We start from the raw sequence: 24,245 nt of genomic DNA on the forward strand, positions 1-24,245 counted from the left end.
AAGGTAGGAGTGCAGGGAGTGTTAGAGTTGAGTAGAGAGATGGACTCTGGGGAGGGGTAGGTGGAAGTATCTGACAGTTAGTGGAGTCCTTCCACCAGGTAATCCTTGTGGTTCAGAACAAGTGGTGGAGCCTTTGTCCGCAAGTAGAATTATAAGGTTGGGATCAGGTTTTAGTTGGTGGACTGCCGCTCTTTCTGTGGATGTAAGGTTAGTCAGCATGTTGAGGAATTTGGGGAATGATGGTGAGGCAAGGTTTGAGGTGAAGAAATTCTGGAAAGTTAACAGGGGGTGGTTTGGGGGCAGTGGGGGTGGATCACAGTTGGATGGAGGAGTGAACTGAGTTAGGCAAGGTTCAATATTGGTCTTTTGTTCAGTCTGATTGGTAGGGTTGGTGGTGAACAAGCGTTTCCACTGTAGGGACTGGAAGAAGGAGAGAAGGTCTTTAACAAGTCCTGCATGATTGAATTTGGGAGTGGGGCAAAAGGTGAGGCCTTTGGAAAGGACATATTACTGTGGGGCTACTCTTCTTCTACCAGTAGTCTTCTTCTACCAAGAACCTTACGTACACCCAAGCCGCCCTTGGTCGTCGCATATGCAGTGACGCACAGCCCCTCTCGAAATATAACAAGGGTCTCACTGACCGTAATTATCCTCCAAACATTGTACAAAAACAAATCTCCCGGGCCTTATCTTTCCAGTCTCCCACCACCTCCCGAATTCCCATCTTCCAGCCACAGATGAGCATTCCCCTCATAACTCAGTACTGCCCGGGACTGGAGCAACTGAGTTACATTCCCCACCAGGGTTTCGATTACCTCTCATAGTGCCCTGAAATGAGAAATGTCCTGCCCACTATCCTTACCCAACCCTCCCACAGTGGTATTCCCCCGTCCACCCAACCTACACAACATATTCATCATACTCATCCATCCTCACACAAACCCTCCTCCCAATCCCTTAACTCATATGCCTGTAATAGGCCTAGATAAGACCTGTCCCGTAGTCCTCCCACCATCACTACTCCAGTCCGGTCACTAACATCACCTATCCCATCACAGGTAGAGTTACCTGTGAAACCAGTCATGTTGTCTACAAGCTAAGCTGCAACCAGTGTGCTGCATTCTATGTGGGCATTACAACCAAAAAGCTGCCTGTCTGCATGAATGGCCACCAACAAACTATGGCCAAGAAAGAAGTGGACCATCCTGTTGCTGAGCATGCTGCCAAACATGACATCCTTCATTTCAATGACTGCTCCACAGCCTGTGCCATATGGATCCCTCCCACCAACACCAAATTTTCTGAACTGCACAGGTGGGAACTTTCCCTGCAATACATCCTACATTCCCGTAACCCTCCTGGCCTCAACCTTCGTTAGTCACTGTCCTCACCCATCCAGCCCCTTCCCTGCTCTCATTCCAGTACTACACAGCCATAATTCCACCACCACACCTAGACTTTTTATTTATTTCTCTCCTTTTCCGCTACTTCCTCCCCCTCCTCCCCACCTCTCCCCTGCCCACCATCTAACCTACAGCACTTTGCTGTCCACCACCCCCACCATACTATGCCCTTCCCCCACCCCCCCAGCCTCCTCCTTACCCCCACCCAGTCACCACTACCATCATGCACTGGCACTGCTGCTCACAATGTAGTTACAGTTGCCTGAGACTGCAGTCGTGTGTGAGTTGCTTTTGCGTTTGCGTTTGTGTGTGTGTGTGTGGGGGGGGGGGGGGGGGGGGCATTGGCTGAAAGCTTTTAGTGTGAAAGTCTTTTTGTTGTGCCTGTCTGCGACTCAGCATATTTGCTATATGCTGAGTGGCAATTGCCCTTCTCATAATATTGTTACATTCTATCCTGGATTTTCCATTCTTTGATTTAATTTAAAATACAAGGTGTTTATAAATTAGTTACACAAAGTAACCTTTGATGATGAAAATAATAAATAACTTACAGAAATCTTTGATACAGCATACCTTAAATTTTTACTCCCCCCCTGACACCGTTAGTTCCTGAATTGCCATTAGGTGTTATACATGAATGAATTAGTAACAGTCAGCACTGAGTCGTATAATGGTGCAAAAAATTTGCAAGCCTACCTCAGAGACAAACTGTTACTAACTGGTACAATTGTTTCACCGAAACTGGCGTTGAATCATTTCAGACGGTAGATCAGGATTGGCCACAGTCACTGACACAGCAATTGAACATGTTCAGCAGTCTTACATTCATAGTGCGGATTAATAAATAAGGCTTGCCAGCTTAGAATTGAACATCCCTAGTGCTGCAGTCTTACAGCATGGAAGTCATTCAAACACTACAAATTAGAACTGTTGCAACCTTGAAGACAAAGTGACAAAGAAAAATGAGCTGAGTTTTGTGTAAAAGTGTTTAACAAAATCCAGACTGAAGACGATTTTCTTAATAAAACTGTGTTCAGTGACAAAGCCATCTTCCATAACTGTTATAAAGTGAATCACCATAATGTTCAGATATGGAGTGAGCAGAAACTGCAACACATAATCAAACATTTACTGGACTGGCCTGCGGTAAATGTTTTTTTCCACTGTAAGCTGTAACAAGATTTGCGGTCCTTTCTTTTTTGCTGAGCAACTGTAATTGGCATATTGTAGGTGGACATTCTTCAACAGTATCTAACGTCTCAGTTACAACAGGATATGACCACAAAATCTGTTTTCCAGTAAAATGGCACACCACTATATTATCACCGTGAAGTTGTCACGTATCTCTGTAGGGATGTGCCAGCTTGGAGTGGATGTGATGGAACAATATCCTGGCCACCTCACTCACCTGATTTAACCCCAATGGACTTCTGCATATGGGTTACATTAAAGACCAAGTGTTCGTTCCTCTGCTTGTGGGAAACATCAACAAGCTGCGACAACTGTTAACACAAGCAGTTGCCACAATGTGTCAACACTAGTTTCACAGGATTTGGCAGGAAACATAACAGATGGGACATTTGTCATGTCGCAAAAGGTAGCCACATTGAACATTTGTAAATACGACTTGAAGATGTACCGCATTCAGTGCTGTGTCAAACATTTGAGAAAAACCACAAGAAGATCGAAGTAGTAGAAATGGACTTTCTACAGCAAGCATCAAGAATCTCCATTTGAAAATCAGCACCGATGTTCGGGAAATAATATATAAAAAAAAGATACCTTAATGAATTAAATAGAATGCGGACAACATTTCCAGTATTGGCACAAATGGGACAAGAATGAATGCCCAATAATATCTTTGAATACAGATACATAAACTCAGGACGCAGAGGAAGGCCACGACTTAAATGGATTCAAGCGATAGTAAGGTGTATGACCAACAGGAATTCCACCACTGAAAACACACAAAAGATAGGTTATCATGGAGGCTGGGATATGGGATGTGGCACGAGCTGTAGCCCCCCCCCCCCCCCCCCCCGCCCCCGTCCCTCCCCTCCCCCAAAAAAATCATATATAATGCTTTCCCTCTATAGTAAAACATTTCTAGAGGATTTCTGAGTCATCACTGCAATTAAGCACATTGTTTTAAGTATGGGATGTTAGACAGCTGCAAGGGGGAAGGAAGAAAAGGTAACATGACAGCTCTAAAAATATTTCAATAAGGTGTTTTCACTCTCCATAAAAAGTGATTGTGCCTTGCAGAACCTTTAATCCCTCTTTCGCCACCAGATTCAAAACATAAATTTTCAGCTATTGCCCAATTTCTAGCAGCCTGCCACAAATTTCTCTCCTGCGCAAACTTCATAGCAGCACTTTCACCTAACATCCTGCATTGCATGTTGGGTATATTCCAATTCTCCCTTTCCCTATATCTTTTACTCTCTCTGTACCATGGCAGTTACTCCTTAATGTCTTAACACCTTGTTCCTCCTCCTTGTCAGTGTTTCCCATATATTCCATTCCTTGTCAATGCTGGCGGAGAACCTGCTCTTTCCTTGAATTATCAGTCCAGTTAATTTTCAGCATTCTTCTACAGCACCACATCTCCAATGTTCTGGATTTTTCCACAGTCCATGTTTCACTTCCACACAATGCTGTGCTCCAAACGTACATTCTCAGAAATTCCTTCCTCAAATTAAGGACTATGTTTTATGCTGGTAGATTTCTGTTGCCCAGGAATGCCATAATGGTTAGTCTGATTTTCATGTTGTCCTGCTTCATCAGTCATGGGTTATTTTACTTCCAAGGTACCAGAATTGCTTGACTTCATCTACTTTGTGATCACCAATTCTGATATGAAGTTTCTCACTGTTCTCATTACTTTTGTCTTTTTACAGCTTACTGTCACTCTGTATCCTGTACTCATTAGACTCTTTATTCCAGTCAACATATTCTATAATTCTTGTTCACTTTAAATGAGGGTAGCAATGTTATTTGTGAATCTTATCAATTACATTCTTTCACGCTGAATTTTTATTGTACCCTAGAAACTTTCTTTTACTCGTGCCATTGCTTCTTTCATGTATGTTCTCTTTGTTTCTTCTGCCACATTACTTTGCTTCCACTGTGGCAAAGTTCCTTCATTTTGTGTACTTTGTGGTCACTAATTTCAATGTCAGTTTTGCTACAAATGTCATTCCTATAATCACAGAACTTGCTGAACGTCACTTTTCCAGCAGATGGCTCTTCAACTACTTGGGACGAGAAAATGATGGATGACACCACTGCACAGTTGATACTTTCGACTCCAGTCCCAATCATAGCACCAGTTTTCATCGCCTGCAATGATGTGACTGCCTCTGGCTGCTGAGTCTGGCCACGCAGGCCAGGGACAGTTGTTATGTGTGTGAGAGAGAGTCATGCTTGTGTGAATGTGTGTATGTTTTTTCCTAATTCTGAAGAAAGGGTTTCTTGTCCAAAGACTTACATGCATACCTATCTTCTCCCCGTGCCTGTCTGCGACTCAGTGTCTCCTCTATACGGTGAATGACAATCCATACTTTTCATAATATTGTTGCTATTCCATCCTTGACTTTCCATTCTTTTATATTGCAATATATTGACACAAAAGTGTTTTATTTCTTTGTTTCATCTGGGACAATGTGTAGTGTCATCATTTTAACTTCAAATGGATCTTTGTGATGTATTAGCCAATAGCCAGAAACTCATGGATGATGTCAGCTGTATTGTCAGGATTATCTCAGTGGAGTGCGTAAATATTAATAATGAATAAAAACTAAATATAAAAAAACTGAGAAGTCATTGAGAATATTTAAGCTCTGCAACACATGTAAAGCAGAAGTTAAGTATTTGTCAATATGTCAAAGATTACAGGTCATGGCATTAACGCTGCCTAATGGAGAATGAACACTATATGTAAATAAAAGATAAATATAGGGTGCTTATAGATGAACCTCTTTAAATAAAAAAGGCTTTTCATACCAAGTGTTATCCTTTTTGTAACATTTAACACTTACTGACAGATTAAAACTGCATGTTAGTTCAGGACTGAAACCCTGAACATTTGCCAATCACAGGCAAGTGCTCTTGCTGCTGAATTATCCAAACTAAGGACCGGCCCTCACAGCTTTACTTCCGCCAGTACCTCATCTACTACCTTCAAAATTTCACAGATCTCCTCCATACCTTGTGGGACCAACACTCCAGGAAGGAGGCTATGTCAACATCCTCTGCAAAATCATTTCTACTTTGTTTGCTGATGACCCTGTAGTCCTATCTGAGGTGCAAAAGGACTCAGAAGAGCAGATGAAGAGAAAAGATAATGTTCAGAAAAGAAGTTATTGGATAAATCTCAGTAACATGCCCTGACTGGCACAAAAAATGCAACACTTCTATTTCTTACAAAAACTGAAATTTATGGCACTTTCATGAGACTAATCCATTATCTTATGATGGAATATTGTGTTACAGTCCCATCTAAGTGTTCAACAATGATAAAAGAAAGACGATTTTTAACAAATTAAGCAGAGATGCACACTTCAAGGAAATTTTGACTAAGCTCATAAAGCTAATGCACATCTGACTCGATGTTATACACTTCGCACTTTACTTCATAGACCTCGGAGATGATCTCAGAGACCTCTGACCACATCTTCAAAAGCATGTATTGCCACCTGTTCCACCCATGATAGCATTCAACCTTTCAGGCATCCTCCTGATTAATGTGGTAATGGGCTGTTCATGAATCTTATCCCATTCTTCCATACGTCCTGTAGGGTCTCTGGATAGTGCTGATGGGCTCTTCTCCCCAGCCGTGCTCAACAGGATTCAAATCAGGGCTCTGAACAGGCCACCCTGTAACATGAATCCCTGTTTCATCTAAGAACTCTTGCACAATCCCCACAACATGTGGGCATGCATTGTTGTGCATTAGTGTAAAATCATCTCCAATAAATGAAGTGAAAGGCATAACATGCTCCAGAATGATTTGCTCCACATACCAATGTGCTGCAAAGCTCCCACGTTCCGTGAAGATCAAATCCATGCTTGCAGCTGTATTGATTCCTGCCCACACCATCATAGAACCACACTGAAAATGCATCCTGGATGAGAATGTGCAATGAGAATACCTTCTCCAGACCCTCTCTCTTCCATCAGGTGATCACAAGCCAAATCGTGACTCATCAGTCAACAACTCTTGAACCCACTGTTGTACTGTTCAGCCATGATGTTCCCTTGTGAAACATAGTTGAGCTGTGCGATGCTCTCTGGTAAGTTCTGGACCTGTAGCAGGTCTTCTGGACCTAAGATCGGCTTCTTCCAGTCTTCTTCGAATGGTTCTCTCACAAACATTGGCCCCTCAAAGATGGTGGATTCGATTTTGTGCTTCAGTAGTGGTTGTCTGGCAGTTGTGGAGAACTTGTAGTGGTAAGAAGTTGCCATCTTCCTCTACTGTTGCTCTTCTTGGGCCTTTTTCTGGTCTCCTTGTAAAGCCTCGTGCAGTTCTGGAAATTGAGGAAGGTGTAATTCCCAACACTTCTGCAATGTAATGTACGTTGCGGCCATATTTCACCAAAGCCACAGCTTTCACAGCTTGTTCAGTGCTTAATGGTATGTTTACTCCACAAAGCCAATTACGACAATCACAGAAAGATCCTACAAACACATGTGACTAAAAGAGAGCAATTCAGGGTACAATAGTAAGCACTATAGGAACAGGAATACATTACTCTCTCACATTTAGTGATGCATTTTCCAGGTTGCTTGGGGAAAAAACAACTGAAGCTAGTGTACTAAAAAATCAACACTTCATTGCTTGCTCACAAAGTAACACCAATAATATACCCCTCTCAAAAAATAGGTTGAAGTGCTTCACTTTGATTAAATAGATAATTACACATAATTTATTGGTTGTTGTGTTTTCCGTGTAGGTCAGTGGAGAAGAGGGGCAATATACAGAAACATTGCAAGAAATCCGTATTTGAACATAAATGGAGATGCTAGTCAACCTGAAGGCTGACTCTTGTATTTGACCATGAAAGGCACCTGCGCAATGTCCTCAACACATTGTCAAGTGTCACTCACATTTAGAATAGTTTTGTGTGTAGCTGCGACTGCATCAGGTCAGAGCTCAGTGAAATCAAACATGGGCAAGTTGTTGGCACTTGCACGGTGGGTGCTTCTGTAACTAAGCTGGCTGAAGTGTTCGGTTTCTCAAGAGACATTGTATCGAAAATTTATACCGCATAGAGGGACAGAGGAAAAACATCATCTGCTAAGTCACAATGAGGACAAAAGTGGGTTTTGAGTGATTGAGACAGATGGTTATTCAAGAGGATTACGATACAAAATAGAATGACAACAGCTGCGAAAGTAACTGCAGAACTCAATGTTGCACTAGTGAACTCTGTCAGCATCAAAACAAGATAAAAGGGGCTTAAGAGGCAGGGAATTGCAGGTTGAACTGGTATTCTAAAACTACTCATCAGCGATGCAAATGCTCATAGGAGGAAGAGGAAGAGATTAGTGTTTAATGCCCCATTGACAACGAGGTCATTAGAGATGGAGCACAAGCTCGGATTGGGGAGGGGAAGTGGCCGTGCTCTTCTGAAGGAACCATCCCAGCATTTGCCTTAACTGATTTCCCACAGCAGGCAAACACGGTGCTGAGGCATGAAACTAGGACCATGGAGCAATGGAAGAAAGTCATTAGATCGGATGAGTCTTGCTGCACACAGTTTCCAAATTCTGCCGAAATTTACATCTCAAGAGTAAAAAAGAAGCAGGCACACAGTCATGATTTGGGCAGCCGTAGTAAGGAATTCCATAGATTTAATGGCTACTATGCAAGGACACATTAACGCCAAAGATTATTTGGCTGTTCTGGCTGATCAGGTGCATCCCATGGTACAGTGTTTGTTCCCCAATGGTGATCCTGTATTCCAAGATGACAGAGCCCCTGTTCACACAGCTCGCATTGCACAGGACTGGTTCTGTGAACTCAGGAGTAAACTGTCACATCTCTCCTCACCCACACAGGCATCAGATCTCAGTATAATCAAGCCTTTGAGGTTTACTTTGGAGATAAGTGTGCACGGTTATTATCATAGTTACCTGAAACTGCCACTATGTTACAGAAAGAATGGTACAAGATATTGCTGAAAACGATACATGAACTATAAAGCTAAAGCAGAGTTCAAGATTTTAAACATGGCTGCAGCAGCAACTGTTAAAATTCTTCACAATAAAGGACGGCAGCCAAAAACTAAGACTAAGGTAGATTGTTTCGCCGAGAGAGGGCACTTGCATGTGCCAGACTCGCGCATCTTACAATCCATAAATACATATTATTCTCCAGTGCATGATGTAATTTTAGAAGTTTTACTTCTGATGAAGGTATATTTATATGTACCGAAACCTTGGTCAAGAATTTTAATAAAAAAATTCTACCCTGCAACTGTTTTTGGCTGCCATCCTTTATTGTGAATAAAGCAGAGTTACTAAACACAGCCTTCCGAACTTCCTTCACCAAAAATGACAAAGGAAATACTCCAGAATTCGAATCAAGAACAGCTGACAACATGATTAAGTTAGAAGTAGATATCCTCCAATTAGTGAAGCAACTTACATCACTTAATAAAAGCAAGTCTTCTGGTGCAGACTGTATTCCAATTAGGGTCCTTTCAGAGTATGCCGATGCAATTGCTCCGTACTTAACAGTCATTCGCTCGACGGAAGATCTGTACCCGAAGACTGGAAAGTTGCACAGGTCACACCAATATCCAAGAAGGGCACTAGGAATAATCCACTAAATTACAGGCCCATATTATCAACATCGATGCAGCAGGTTTCCGGAACATATATTGCATTCGAACATTATGAATTACCTCGAAGAGAACAGTCTACTGATGCACAGTCAACATGGATTTAGAAAACATCACTCTTGTGACACAACTAGCACTTTACTCACAAGAAGTGTTGTGCGCTACTGACAAGAGATTTCAAATTGATTCCATATTTCTAAATTTCCAGAAGGCTTTTGACACTGTACCACACATGCAGCTTTTAGTGGAACTGCGTGCTTACGGAATATCATCTCAGTCACGTAACTGAAATTCATGATTTCCTGTCAGAAAGGTGACAGTTCATAGTAAGTGTGGAAAGTCTTCAAGTAAAACAGAAGAAATTTCTTGCAGTCCCCAAAGTAGCATTATAGGCCCTCTGCTGTTCCGTATCTATATAAATAATTTAAGACAATCTGAGCTGGCATCTTAGGTTGTTTGCAGATGATGCTGTTGTTTATTGTCTAGTGAAGTCATCAGAAGATAAAAAAAAACTGCAAAACGATTTTGAAAAGATATCTGTATTGTGCAAAAATTGGCAATTGACCCTAAATAATGAAAAGTGTGAGGTCATCCACATGAGTGCTAAAAGGAATCTGTGAAACTTCAGTTGCACGATAAATCAATCAAATCTAAAGGCCGTAAATTTAACTAAATATCTAGGAATTGTGATTACGATCAAGTTAAATTGAAAATAACATACAGAAAACACTGTGCGGAAGGCAAACCAATGACTGCTATTTGTAGAACACTTAGAAAATGTAACAGATTTATTAAACAGAATGCCCTAACTACACTACACTTATCCGTCCTCTTTGGAGTAGTGCTGTGCAGTCTGGAATCCTTATCCGATAGGATTAATGGAATACATTGGGAAAGTTAATTGGAGAGCAGCACATTTTGTATTATCATGAAATAGGGGAGAGATGTCACTGACATGATACAGTATTTGGGTTGGACACCAAAAAGGTAAGGTTTTACGAAATTTGAATCACCAACTTTTTCTTCTGAATGCAAAAATATTTTGTTGATGCTTATTTGCATACGGAGAAATGATCATAATAATAAAACAAGGGAAATCAGAGCCCGGACTGAAAGATGTGTGTTTGTTTTTTCCATGCGCTGTTCGAGAATGAGAATTATTGTGAAGGTGGTTCGTTGAACCTGCCAGCTACTTAAATGTGATTTGTAGAGTATCCATGTAGATATAGATATATTTATCCATTGTGAGATAATAGCAAGTTGTTTTGAATGCCAACAGTTTTCCTACACCATATTAGGCACAGTAGTGTGTTGTTTCCATATTTTTATCCACACCCTGTAGGAAAACATGAGGAGTAGTTGTAAATAACATTCCACTCCCTGCATTTTACCCCACTACCTTAAAAGTCTTAAAGAGTATTAAAGAGCATAGTCCAGGTAACACTGGCAAAAACTTTCTTCAAATGCAATAAATGTAGGTTTGCCTTCTTCACAAACACAGATGAATTAGTACACACAAAACCATAACTAACACAACTTAACTTGTTATTTTGCTGTACAAGTACAGTTGTACAGGGGCAGCTTGTGACAGTGCGACACTGTCTGTAGTGTAGCATAGTGTGCTGTCAGTGAGTTACTTACTTGTTAGTGACCGGGGCAGGCCTTCGCAGGCCGATAGCCCCCAGCAGTGTGGAGCCCCATGTTCGGTCCTCGGCGAGGGCGAGCAGGCGCGAAACGAGCGTCCGAAGGCAGGAGATGGCACCCTCCGTGTCCTCCGAGAATTCGCACTGCCGCTGTGCCAGCATCAGGCAGCGACCCCACAGCAATGCCAGCTTCGCCTCCACACTCTCTCTGCACGAAATAAACATGTTGGAGCAAAAATTAGTCATTCTCAAGAGACCTTTTTGTAATACTGTGCAACATCACGTCTAGGTTAGGTAACTGGGTGAGGGTACACAAATTTCTAGCCAGCACAAGCCACTTGTTGATGACTAGGCAGTGACCAAGCAGCTTGACACACATCATCCTACGTTGTATGCACTCCTATTTTTCATGTATTAATGTCTATACAAAAGTTTTGCTAACTCTCTTCAAAAATTTTGGTGTGACAAGTTCCTAGATTAAGGTGGATGGTAGAAAAAAATTCCGCTGCAAAATTTTATTATTCATATCATTCAGTTTGTTGTCCTGGTTGCAGTGAGCTAGTTAGTTTCGTCAGAAATGACGGTGATCAAAAGTTATTGCAAGTGTAAAATTGTATACATCCAGCCACAGAGAAAATCTTATTAGGTAGTACATTAGATGAATTTGCAATTCCAAATAATGGCTACCATCAGCTGTACATTGGAATGACGACAATGAAAATTTGTGTCCGACCGGGACTCGAACCCAGATTTCCCCCTTATCGCGAGCGGTCGCCTTACCATGGCTATCCGTGCGCAACTCATGGCCAGACCCAAACTTCCATATGCCGTCAACCAACTAAGTTTGGGTCTGGCTGTGAGTTGTGCACTTACAGCTAAATAGTAAGGCGACCGCTCGCGATAAGGGGGAAATCTGGGTTCAAGTCCTGGTCCGGCCCAAATTTTCACTGTCGTCATTCCACTCTACAACCGATGGTAGCCATTATTTGCAATTGTGAATGCATCTGGTGTGTTTCATAGTGGCTGTGGTCACCGCAGTGCATCGTTGTCTGAATAACACAGGCACTGCAATATCGTATTAGGTAGTAGTTAATTTGGAAGGAAAGATCACTTAAAAATTAAAGAGCTAATTTTCTTCTTTCCAGTTAAGTATTTACACTAACTCAAACTTAATTAGTTTAAAAGATACTGTTAATTAAAGATTTCAATTGGTCCAAATTTTTAATGCCAATTACAGCCAAATTATTGTAAGTTCCTGGCATCTGTTCACATACTTTCGACAGCTTGATTTTTCTGGATGTGTTGACAGCCATATTAAAGAGCAAGGACCCTTACTTAAAAATTACTAAATTTTGAATAACTAAGTTTTAATATACAAAATGAATCCCATAGTCATAAACCTGGGATTCCCATTACATAGGCATAAATACTGGTAATATACAAATAAAATATAGTGACAAAATCACTGGCTGATAAAAGTTGACTTTCAGAGCTATAAAATTTGTAAACTACTACAAATTAACGAAGTTGAGTAATGTCCTGGAGTGAGTCTTTATAAAGCCAAAGATCACACCATTTGTGTGAATCTAGTTTTATTTTTCACTCTTGCTCCGGTCTGTGCTTTCATTCGTTCTGTTCAGTGACAGTTGTACAAAATCGGCACAGCAGGATGAGTCGATGTGACAAAATGGCAGAAAGGAGCTGTAATTTTTGTATGTGCTCATGACCACATCTTGAATGAATTTGTCCGTTTTGTTGAAGTATCAGCGTTTACTTCCCAACGTGTCTACAAGGAATGGTGTACCACTCACAGCCGTGTAACATGGATCAAGAAAAGCACTTGAAAAATGGGAGTGTCCACAACATAGTCATCGTGAAGATGTAGAATAATGGGCAACAGTTGGTCACCTAAAGCCTTGAAACCATTATGCTGGTTCACGTTCACAGTGATCTCAGTACCTCTAGTCTGAACTACACCCTCCACACATTGTGGATTAAAAGTATCTTTAGGCCATCAGAGCACTGACATGTGGCTCCAGTGAGCTACTGTTCAGTTTGTGTATTGTTTGGGCCACTGGTGACATGCAGCTTTATGTTCAGGTTTGTGCAATGGCCTTTTGCCGAGCACCAGACTCCACAGGCTGGCTGCAGCATGCTGTTCTCTTCACAATGTTTACCTGGGAACTGTTTATTAAGGACCTGCATTCACTGACAGAAGCAATTCCTCTCAGGTTTGAAACCGACTGTCACTGTCACTGACAAGACATGACATTGGCCTCTGGTCCTTGCCGGTTAGGTCCTTTCTCGATCACTGTTCTTGAGCCACGTTACACAGTTTGCTTGAATGGTAAACCAGTTCCTTGTAAAAAAATAGGGAAGTACACGTTGATACATCAACAAAACAGATAAATTCATTCAAGTTATGGTCATGGGCACATCCAAAAATAGTAACTCCTTTCTTTGTCACATCAACCTATCTTACTGTGGTGATTTTGTACATCTGGCTAGCACATATATACCACTTCACTGCCATAACTTGATCCAGTGGTGGAGGGTCACATGTTCCCAGTACCCATATAGTTAATTGAAAACGAGCATGATATTTTTCCATAAGAAGAAGAAAAACTTAACACTCCTGTTTTCAGTAAACTCAACAAAAGATATTGCAAAACTAAACGTCTTTTGTCTAGATCACAAATCCTCTTTACTTAATGGGTACACTACTGGGAAGGATTTGTTTTGTGACCAATATGTTTTACATGGAATGCTTCTCTGTTTTCATAAATAAGTAACATTTATACCGGTTAAGTGGCGATACTTCAATTTGAGTGAAAATCTCCATCTAACACATGAAGAGGAGTCACATCTTCACTATCACTTTTACAAAGTATGTCCAACTGCCCCTTCCCAGATATACAAGATCTTTTTAGAATTTCTAAGAAATTGCAGACATATGTTTGCAATGAAAACCAATGCACACAAAATGTTAAGTATTGTGCAGATAGCAAAATGCTCAATGATCTACACATTGTCCACAGAACTGTCAGCTAACACAAACACACTGCAGGAAGTGACAAAGATCACACTACATCATCTGTTAAGGAACAAATTCAATGGGTGGCCATCAAATGGCAGGAGCCACAAGCAGAACTCACACATCCATAATGCCATTAGCTTGTCATAAGATGAGCAGCGCGTGTGCACATGTCTGTTTATTATTGACGAGGGCCTTAATGGCTGAAAGCTATAATTGGAAGACTCTTTTTGTTGTGCCTATCTGCGACTCAGTGGAGCATCTCCGCTGTATGGTGAGTAGCTACTTTCCTTCTCATAATAAGTGAAATAATAATGGAAGACCAAGAATGAAGTGCTCAGATTACAAAGCATGTGTGACAAGGAAGCAGTCTCTCTCTCCCCCACTGTTCAACAGGTACATCAAAGAAGCAATGACAGAAATAAAAGAAACATTCAGGAAAGATATTAAAATTCATGCTAGAAAAACATCGATGACACGGTTTGCTGATGACTTGGCTATAACAAATGGATACTAGGAAGAATAGCAGGATGTACTGCTTGGAATTAAGGTTTAAAATAAACTGAAGAAAGATGAAAGTACTAACAAGCGACAGAAATTAGATTAGTAATAAATCATATATAGTCTGTATTCCTGAGATGTTTTGATTCTCACTTTTATTTATGATAATGGTGTAGGCCAAAACCTACGCTGGTACAAATTTTAATTCATTGCCTTGGCCTACATCATTATCATAGATTAATGATAAACCTAATATCAAAGTTGGGAACCACAAAGTAGATAAAGTGAAGAAGTTCTGCTACCTTGCAAGCAAGAGGACAGGCAAAGAGGGCATTTCTGGCCAAAGAAGTCTCCTAGCACTAAATATAATGGGAAAAATAATGCGAAATTAGACTTTTTAGTGGAATAACCCTAAATCGGTATTTTTTACAAGATATTGCAAAATCTGTAATTTTGCTGTACAAAAATGTAATAAATCTAAGGATGGCAGTTTATTAATATTTGTAACTCATTGTTACTGAATGTTAAAAGTCTGAGGTTCATGTCTAATCATAACTGACAGTTCATTTCCTACATAATGAACTTTGACATGATGACAAAGACAGCACGGAATTTGGCAAACCAAAATTGTCAGAAAAAACACCAAACTTGGGCAGGAAATAAAATGATTTTTTCCTGTCTCTGTATATAATGATGTTGAAAATTACGTGGACTGATTAGATAAGAAATGAGATGATTTTCCATACTATCAGTGGGGAAGAAATGTGTGGAGAACAGTGACAAGAAGGGACAGGATTACAGGACAAGTTAAAACTTCAGAGATAAGCTGTGTGGTAGTGGTGGGAGCTGTGGAGGATAGAAACTGTAAGGGAAGGCAGCCAACAAATAACTGAGGACACTGAGTGGAAGTGCTACCCTGAGGTGAAGAGGCTGTCACAAGAGGTTGGAAAATGAATACTGCATCATGTGGTGATGAGCCCAGGTGTAATTTTCTGGACAGCCAGTTCTGTTACCCTATCAGCAAACACAGCGGATGCAACATACCCAGGCTTGACGGCGCCCATCCAGTCGGTGAGCTTGGCGAGCACGGCGGCCTCCTCGCGGATGTCGCGGCAGGAGGGCAGCTTCTTGAGCAGCAGGGCGTGCAGCGTCAGCACGTGGCCGCCCGAGGTCAACGCCTCTTCCAGAGCCGGTGTCAGTGCGGGTGGCGAGAGCATCGACACCGCACACTGCCACGTCGGGCGCGGGTCCGTCTCAGTCCCTGTGAGCAAAAAATGGAGAACAGTTCCATCTGAGAACTTGCTGACAGCACCTATTAATTTATTTACCTTTAGGTTTATTACAGTCATCTGCTACAATGATGTAGTTACACATTTTGATTATTTTTTCCTTAGTGTATGTCTCTAAAACTTCGGCCAAAATGTACAAACTGTAAGAAATGATAAAAATATATGCCCAACTTTTTGAAGCAGAACTTTCAAGATGCCTGCATGTGAACACAGCATATTAATCTTACTGCTCCCTTCTGTAAAATCAATACTTTTTTTCTAAGTAATGGTTAACTCACAAAATTATTACACAACACGCCAGGTGAAAATCAGCAAAATGTGTTAGGAGGTTGATTCGCTTGTTTTCAAGCAATTATACAAAGAGAAAAAGTAGCTGAAAATAATTGTTTGAGTAGCTCACTAATATGCTTCTGTCAAATCTAGTTTTCATCAAAATGGGTACCCAAAATTTAGAGCATTCTGTCCTATTTACTGACACATGTTCATGAGCTATATCAGTTGTCAGTATGACCTGTTGTGCAAAACTGAAGGTAGTTCGTTTTCTCAAAATTAAGGGAGAGACATCTTTCACAGAACCACTTAAGACTTCTTTGAAAAGTATTAATAATTTCTTCTGCATATTTATTTATTTATTGCTTATTTAACCTGACCAGATTAGGGCCTTAATGACAGGAGCAACACAGACAAAAGATATTACAAAAGTTTGCAATAATAATAATAATAGGACACCAATAACAATAATAAAAATGATAGTTTTAATAGTAAAGGGCATTTAGAATTGTATGTATCAGACTAGAACAGGGGCGGGCAAACGCTGCACACGGCTCATGAGCGCACAGCGCTGCATGTGTGCTGCTCGCGTGCAATCGTCGAACGGGACAGTGCCGACAGCCTGCAGGTTGCGGCAGTGTAGTACCAGGCTAAGCTGCGGACGTTGAAGCGAAGCGACCACTACGTAGTGAACGTTGTATTTCAATAACCGGAAAATGCAGAGTGAATCAAGGAAACGGAGAATTGGAGATTTGCTATCTTTTAAAAAGGAATGGGAGAATCATTTGTTCTCTGTGGAAAAACGTGAAAATTGGAAATGTATAATATGTGACAGTATTGTCGCTGGTGAGTGGAAGTTTAATATTGAACGCCATTATAATAAATTTCAGTATGTTGCCGTTCTTAGTGCAATAAAAGAGGAATTTCTCAAGCGATTTGGGGATATATCTTACTTATCCCAAGGTTTTGAATAGTTCTCGAGAGAATCTGGTTTCTGTAGATGATATTCATCTCAGTTTGCAAATGGAATTAATAGATCTACAGTGTAATTCTCGTCTGAGAGACAAGTTCCTTTTGGCAAGACGTGTAATAGATTTTTATCACGACTTTCCCCAGTAAGAGTTTCCTCGTCTCCATCGTGAAGCCATGAAGATAGTCAATGTTGGGCTTGACATACTTTTGTGAGTGATTTTTTTCTGTTATGAAAATTAATAAGTCTCGGTTAAGAGCAAACATCAGTAATGAAAATTTACGTAACTGTTCGCATTTGTCTGTATGTAGAAATTTTGTTCCAGACATTAAACGTATTGTAAACTCCACCTGTGATAATTAAATAAAACGTATCATAGGTAATAGGTACTCTTTCAAACCATGATTTCTGTCAAGCACTCCTACTAACCTTATTCCTTCATTTAGTAAAGCAGGCCAGGAAACAAAACGCATTACAGAGGAAGAAGCGGAGAGACAGTATGTTGGGGGAGGGTGAGAAGTGGGTGGCCAGCTTGCCCCTGTGTGCACGCAGATCACCTGTTAACTGCACACGTGCATGTGCACCGCACACGTGCAGAATTCCTGCCCGCCCCTGGACTAGAACATTTAAAACCATGTTTAGTATTATCAGAAGTGGAACGAGTAAAGGAGGAGGAGAAGATTGAAATGATAGTGACAGTAGCTGTTATGAAAGAACAGGATATTAGTAGAGAACTCTGTCAACAAGTGGTAGGGAGGGGGAGGGAGGTCTGACAAGAATAAGCTGCACAGAGTGTAGATGATCACATATTCATCATATTTTCTTTGACAAAGGTATATGGCATTCTGGTTGGTTGGTTGGTTTGGGGAAGGAGACCAGACAGCGTGGTCATCGGTCTCATCGGATTAGGGAAGGATGGGGAAGGAAGTCGGCCGTGCCCTTTCAGAGGAACCATCCCAGCATTTGCCTGGAGTGATTTAGGGAAATCACGGAAAACCTAAATCAGGATGGCCGGACACGGGATTGAACCGTCGTCCTCCCGAATGCGTAAATGGCATTCTGCAAATAGGGTATTACATTGTCATCAAATTTTCTTTGACATCAATAGTTCCTTTTGAATGGCCAAAGAAGATTCTGTCCTGTGCTTTTCAGTTGCACATACCACAAATGCATTGTATTTACATTTGGAACAGGAGTAGAAGAAAAGAAAATGGAAACATACCTAGCCGAAGCCATGGGTTTGACAGCAACATGCTAAAAACATCCAACATAATCTGTTACAGAAGTTGCAAGTTGAGGACATAAAGGCATATGAAAATTACTTGTGAATGGATGAGAATACGTTTCAATATCTGTTCAAGAAAGAGCCTTCTCATATTACAAAGCGGAACACTCGCCTCAGAAATGCTATATCCGCAAAAAACAGACTTACAATAGCACTGTGATTTCTAGCAACACGAGAAAACTACTCTAGTTTACAGTATAGCACTCAAATGCCACAGTGCACATTGATGAAAATAATACCAGGAATGTGTGAAGCTATTTATAAAACACTGAAGGAGGAATATCTGAATGCAAATAACTGATTAGGACATACTACAGCCATTAAGGAATATTTTTATTTCTAGAAAAGTTGTAGATTTTATCCATTATATCCTCAGCATTACCCTCGCTTCTTATTCTATTTTTGTATTTGCACAGTGCTTCACCTGGCTCAGTCATTTCTATCCATTTACTGTAGATGCGACACACCATGTAAACTATGAAGCCTCTTGAGTCTATGATGTTCCAAGCTGGGCACATGTGTCAAAGTCTAGAATGTTTTATTTCACTTTTCACTTGACAGCTGCTCTAAATTCTGATCACTCCTTTTTAGCAACATAATTTTACGATTTATCAAAATTTCATTCTGATGAAGACACCCCTAGTAGGTATTGAAACCTAGGTCAATATACCTACCAATTTTGTGTAACTGGTTGGCTGTATAATTCTATATTGAAACTGGAGTGATATGGTTGAAAAAGCACACGAGATCTGGTCAAAAACCTCCGGAACATTCGTAATTTTAGATCAGTAGTGTTGGAATGAAATGCATTTGGCATCCTTGCACACAACTGTGTTTAATGTGCAACTGTCAGAAGTTTCATTGTCTTATGTCTGTTATTGGTCAGTTCTGTTTTGAGTAGGAAGTTGTGTCGCACAGTTTTCAAATTTCAAGATAGCTGGGGTGTGGTGTGCGTACTGTAAGACCTTCGGTACACACACCATCAGATTATTTGACTTGTCGCTCTAATGAAGTAGGCGAGTGTCAGCAATATGTCTCGTGGTCTTATCGTGGCGTGTTTATCTTCTGCTGTTAGGTCAGATGATAGAAATGCCACTTGCATGCTTAGAGTAGCAGATTGACGGTGACCAACTTTAAACAGAACTTGATTGCTTTTCACACACATTTATTAAAATTATAAAAAGGCATAGATATTATGTAACTTGATTCTGGATGCTGTTTACAATGAACAATCTGAAGTTTCTTTGGTCTTGGTACGTTAATCTTATTCTCACATACCTCTGATACTTGACAAAATGTCTATACATTGTACAGAAAGATGATAATCTTATTAGGCGCAGACTGAAACTTGACTATAGACCGGTACAGACTAATGTAGACTGGTACAGACTAATGCAGACAGACTAATCGGAGGTCTGTACACTCGTTATAATACCTCGTGCGTTCATGTATCACTGCGCGAGTGTGATCTGCGAGGAGAAAGGTTCTATGTTAGCAGCAATCTCGTTGGCTGCGTTACATATTAATACGCGGATCGGCGGAAGCAGAATTTGGTCCGTCTTTATGGCACCGCCATCTCGTAGAGCGGAGACGGACGAAAGCTGCGCCTGCGCTGTTGTGCTTAGCGGAGTGCGCTCTAGTGGGAAAGTTGTGTACGCACTGACTACGTGGAACTATGTACACAACATGAGGTAAAGAAGCAATGCGTCTGCATTAAATTTTGCATGAAATTCAATGAAAACTTTACAGACACACAAAATGGTGCTGGAAGCCTACTGTGATGAGTGCTTAAGCTGTATTCCATGTTACAAATGGTTCACACGGTTTAAAAATGGCCAGATGGAAATCAAAGATAACCCTTGTTCAGGACACCCTTTGACGTCCACCTATGACGCCCATGTCAGAAACGTCAAATAAATTGTGTGTGCCAATCAAAGATTAAGTGAATGAAAGACTGCAGAAGAATGTAACATTTCAGTTGGATCAAGTCATGAAATCCTGACACAGCATCTTAGGATACATTGTGTTGCTGCCAAGTTCGTCCCACGGCTCAAGTCAAGACCTGAAAGACCTTCGCCTCAAATTCTGTGAAGAGCTGTTGAATCATGAAAATGAGAATGAGATGTCCCTTACACGAATCATAACTGGTGATGAGATGTGGGTCTATGGTTATTTTAAAGGATTAATTCATCATGAATTTGTGCCATGGGGACAAACTGTTAATGGTTGGTTGGGTTGATATGGGGGAAGAGACCAAACAGCGAGGTCATTGATCTCATCGGATTAAGAAAGGATGGGAAGGAAGTCGGCCATGCCCTGGAAAAGGAACCACCCCGGCATTTGCCTGAATCGGTTTAGGGATATGACGTAAAACTAAATCAGGATGGCCAGACACGGGATTGAACCGTCGTCCTCCTGAATGCATGTCCAGTGTGCTAATCAGCCCACTCGGTAAACTGTTAACCAATGGTACTAGCCGGGCCTGTTAAGATACCTGAAATGTGGTGAGACAGTTCATGGCTCTTGCATCACAATAATGTAGCCGCACATTCATCCCTGTTGGTGCGTGACTATTGCCCCAAAAACTAAATCACTGTGCTGCCTCATTCTCTGTACTCTCCAGACCTGGGCCCTGCAGCTTTTTTTATTTCCAAAGTTGAAAACGTCATTGAAAGATTTGCAACAATAGGCAAGATAAAAGAAAATTTGCAGATGGTGCTTCACGTGATCCAGCAAGAGGCGCACCTAGACCACTTCCAGAAGTGGAAATGGTGTTGGGAGCAGTGTATCAACTGTGGAGGAGAGTCTTTCAAAGGAGATCATGCACAATGAGTAAAAGGTAAGCATATAAAAATTTTGTGGTCAAAGTTCAGAAACTGTTTGAACAGACCTCACACATCACAAATGTATCATATTTAATCATTAATTGTCAGTTCCATACTGCTCGAGTTTTCGTATGAAAGTCAAGTATGGTGAGTATTATTAGAGTCTTTGTTTTTAAGCTCCAAAGGAGATACTTTTTATTTCTGTAGTGAGTGAAATGATGCTGACACTTTCTTACCAACTGCAGCTGTGTGTTCAGTTGAGTCTAAATAATGGTCTAAATAATTGCAGAAGAAGAAAAGGTTAGTTCTGTGCCATTTAGGATTAATGGTGGAAGGGTGTTTCTGAACTGTGGGGTAATAAGTCTTTTGTGAGCAACTGTGATTGCTTGTGCTTTAGATGGGTTAAGTTTTAAACCTATGCTCTGCACCCACACTGATAGGGCAAGTAAATCAGCATTTACAAGCTGGATGTCTGTGCACATGTTTGTTGGATTTGTACTCAGATATAACTGAATGTTGTCATTGTATACATGATATTTGCAGTGGGAGAGAATAGCTGACACATTAACATACAATAATAAGAGTAATGGGCACATTACTTGGCCCTATGCAATCTCTGATACTACATCCCTCCATAAAGACCTTTTTGTTCCCATCATTACACACTGTTTGTGAGATGTAAAGTACGAGTGGAACCACTGTACAGCACTTCAAGGAAAAATTTGGCTTGTGAGTTTAGCAAGCAGAATCTCAAAGTCAAGAGCATCAAAAGCTTTGCTAAAATCCAAAATAGCATATAATAGTCAGCTGCTGTTTATCCGTGGCTTTTTTCAGTACATCCGTAACTTTCATAGCAGTAGCTAGTCTTTGGCAAAGCTGTAGTCTTATGAAATTACTCACTGACAATACGGATCTATCCTGTGGCTTATTGATTCCTTACCTAGTCCACCCTGGTGGTCCTCCGGTTCAGGCATGCGGAAGAAAGCCTCGAGCGCTGCCTCGAGCACGGCACCCAGGGCCTGCGGGCTCGGCGCCAGCGTCGGCGCGGCTACCTTGAGCAGCGAACGCAGCACGCAGCTGCGGCCGTCACGGCTCGCCAGCCAGCTGCAGAGTTCACTCAGGGCGAGTGGCGCCAGTGACTGGGGCTGTGCGGCCAGCGGCACCACCTCCGACAGTAGGAAGCCGCACTCTGCTACTTGCTGCGGGGATGGCACACCTGTGGATGGACAAGTGCAAGTGATTTAGGGTCGAGTAGGTTTGGACAGGACTGCATAATATATCTAAGGTACATTAATTAATTTCAATGGGTATCACCTCTTCATTTTACGTTGTGGCTTGGCATCAGTACGTAAAATTATCATTTTCATACATAAAATTTAGACAAATTATTACAGATTTTGACTACCTAACATAGTTGATGGGAACACAGCTGTTTATTACAACAACAATAAATAGAATGCAAGGATTGTTTTGTAAGCTTTAATTCCATGATCAATTTTGAGACTTCTTGTCCTCAGAGATATCAGTGCACATAGTACACCTTTTGCCAAGAATCACATGTCAATAGTGTACTGTGGTTATCAATATCCCCAAGAAACCGCCATGATGATGCCTCAGTGGTGTAATTTAATGGCACCTTTCTGACTCACAGTTATCCAAGAGCACATTCACCTACAATAGATCGGATCGAATATGTGGCGTGGAATAACTATACACTGTAGTATTAATAGTTCCTTGTGATTCCAGTAACTATTTATCTACTTTTGACATTCTCATGATGAAATTCCTCAGAGAATATGATTATGCAGTATACTTTGTCATATGATGTTCCAACAAGTCAGTAGTAGGCTACTGATCATTTCACAATCTGACTGTATAGCCTATTGGGCACAAAATATACTGTAAACAGGACAGACGCTCACAGCATACATCCTTTGCAGCATTTGCATAATCATGCACCTTTCTTGTCAGTTTGAATATTGTGTGAATATCATGTCTTCCAAGCACTGCAACTGTTTTTACAAATGTGAGGAAAACTTTCCATTTATTTGATTCTTTTTCACCAAGAGCTCTAGAGCTTTTAGGCAGTAGTGCTCTATTTATCTCTTTGTCAGAGTAGCTATTTCTTTTGAAGCTAGTTGAATTATTGAGCCTGCCAATTACCATAGTTTAAGAATTCTTTTAGTCTCATCCAGCAAAGTTTTGGCAGAATATTGTCAAATGATATTTCGCAAAACAGAAATTCCAGTCATGTGTAACTGCTGCTACTGCCACCACAGTTTGTGTCCAGTCACTCACAAATGAGACTGGAACTGAAATTGTGGGTAAAAAAGCGAAAGCAATATGTTGAACTCCATTTTTAAACGTTCCTTCACAAAAGAAAACATGAGAATTGCCCCTATTTAATCCTTGCACCACTGAAAACATGAGTGTTAGTATCACTGATGTTGAGAACAGCTGAAGTTAAAAACTAAACAAAGCTTCAGGGCCCATGAAATTCCTATTAGGTTCTATACTGAATTTGCGGCTGAGTTAGCTCCTCTTGTACAAAAAATTGTGCCCAGTAGCGGGAAGAAAGCACAGGTCACACCCATTTACAAGCAGGGTGATATAAGTTATCCACAAAACTACTGTCCAATATCCTTGACATCAATTTGTTGTACAACCTTCTAACATATTCCGAGCTCAAATATAATGAACTATCTTGAACAGAATGACCTCCTCCATGCCAACTAGCACAAATTCTAGAAGCATCAATCATGTTAAACCCAACTCACACTGTTGTCATGTGAAATACTGAAAGTTTTGTATCGAGGCAGTCAGGTAGATGCAGTATTTCTTGATTACTAGAAAACATTTGACACAGTAACACACCTATGCTCATCGTCAAAAGTACGATCATATGGTGTATCAAGTTAAATTTGTGACTGTACTGAGGAATTTTGGTAGGGAGGACACAGCATGTTATCTCGGGTGGAGAGTCGTCGTCAGATGTAGAAGTAACTCTGTGTGCACCCAGGGAAGAGTGTTGAGATCCTTGCTGTTCATGTTGTATATTAATTACTTTGCAAACAATATTAATAGGAACTTCAGGCTTTCTGCAGATGATGCAGTTACCTATAATGAAGTACTACAGTCTGAAAGAAGATGCATTAATATTCAGTCAGCTCTTGGTAAG

At 40.9% G+C, this 24,245-nt stretch overlaps 1 protein-coding gene across 1 annotated transcript in view; it reads right to left on the bottom strand.

Moving 5' to 3' along the window:
* The window catches only part of LOC124552329 (ectopic P granules protein 5 homolog), a 358,669-nt gene that overhangs the window by 36,680 nt on the left and 297,744 nt on the right, over nucleotides 1–24,245 (bottom strand). The window contains exons 36-38 of the mRNA XM_047126600.1: nucleotides 22,008–22,283; nucleotides 15,473–15,689; nucleotides 10,892–11,101 (exon numbers count right to left, since the gene is read on the bottom strand). Of these exons, the coding sequence (XP_046982556.1) occupies nucleotides 10,892–11,101; nucleotides 15,473–15,689; nucleotides 22,008–22,283 (703 nt within the window). The remainder of the gene's footprint in view (nucleotides 1–10,891; nucleotides 11,102–15,472; nucleotides 15,690–22,007; nucleotides 22,284–24,245) is intronic.

Source organism: Schistocerca americana, chromosome 10 (genome assembly GCF_021461395.2).
Source record: "Schistocerca americana isolate TAMUIC-IGC-003095 chromosome 10, iqSchAmer2.1, whole genome shotgun sequence".
Taxonomy (NCBI): Eukaryota; Metazoa; Arthropoda; class Insecta; order Orthoptera; family Acrididae; genus Schistocerca; species Schistocerca americana.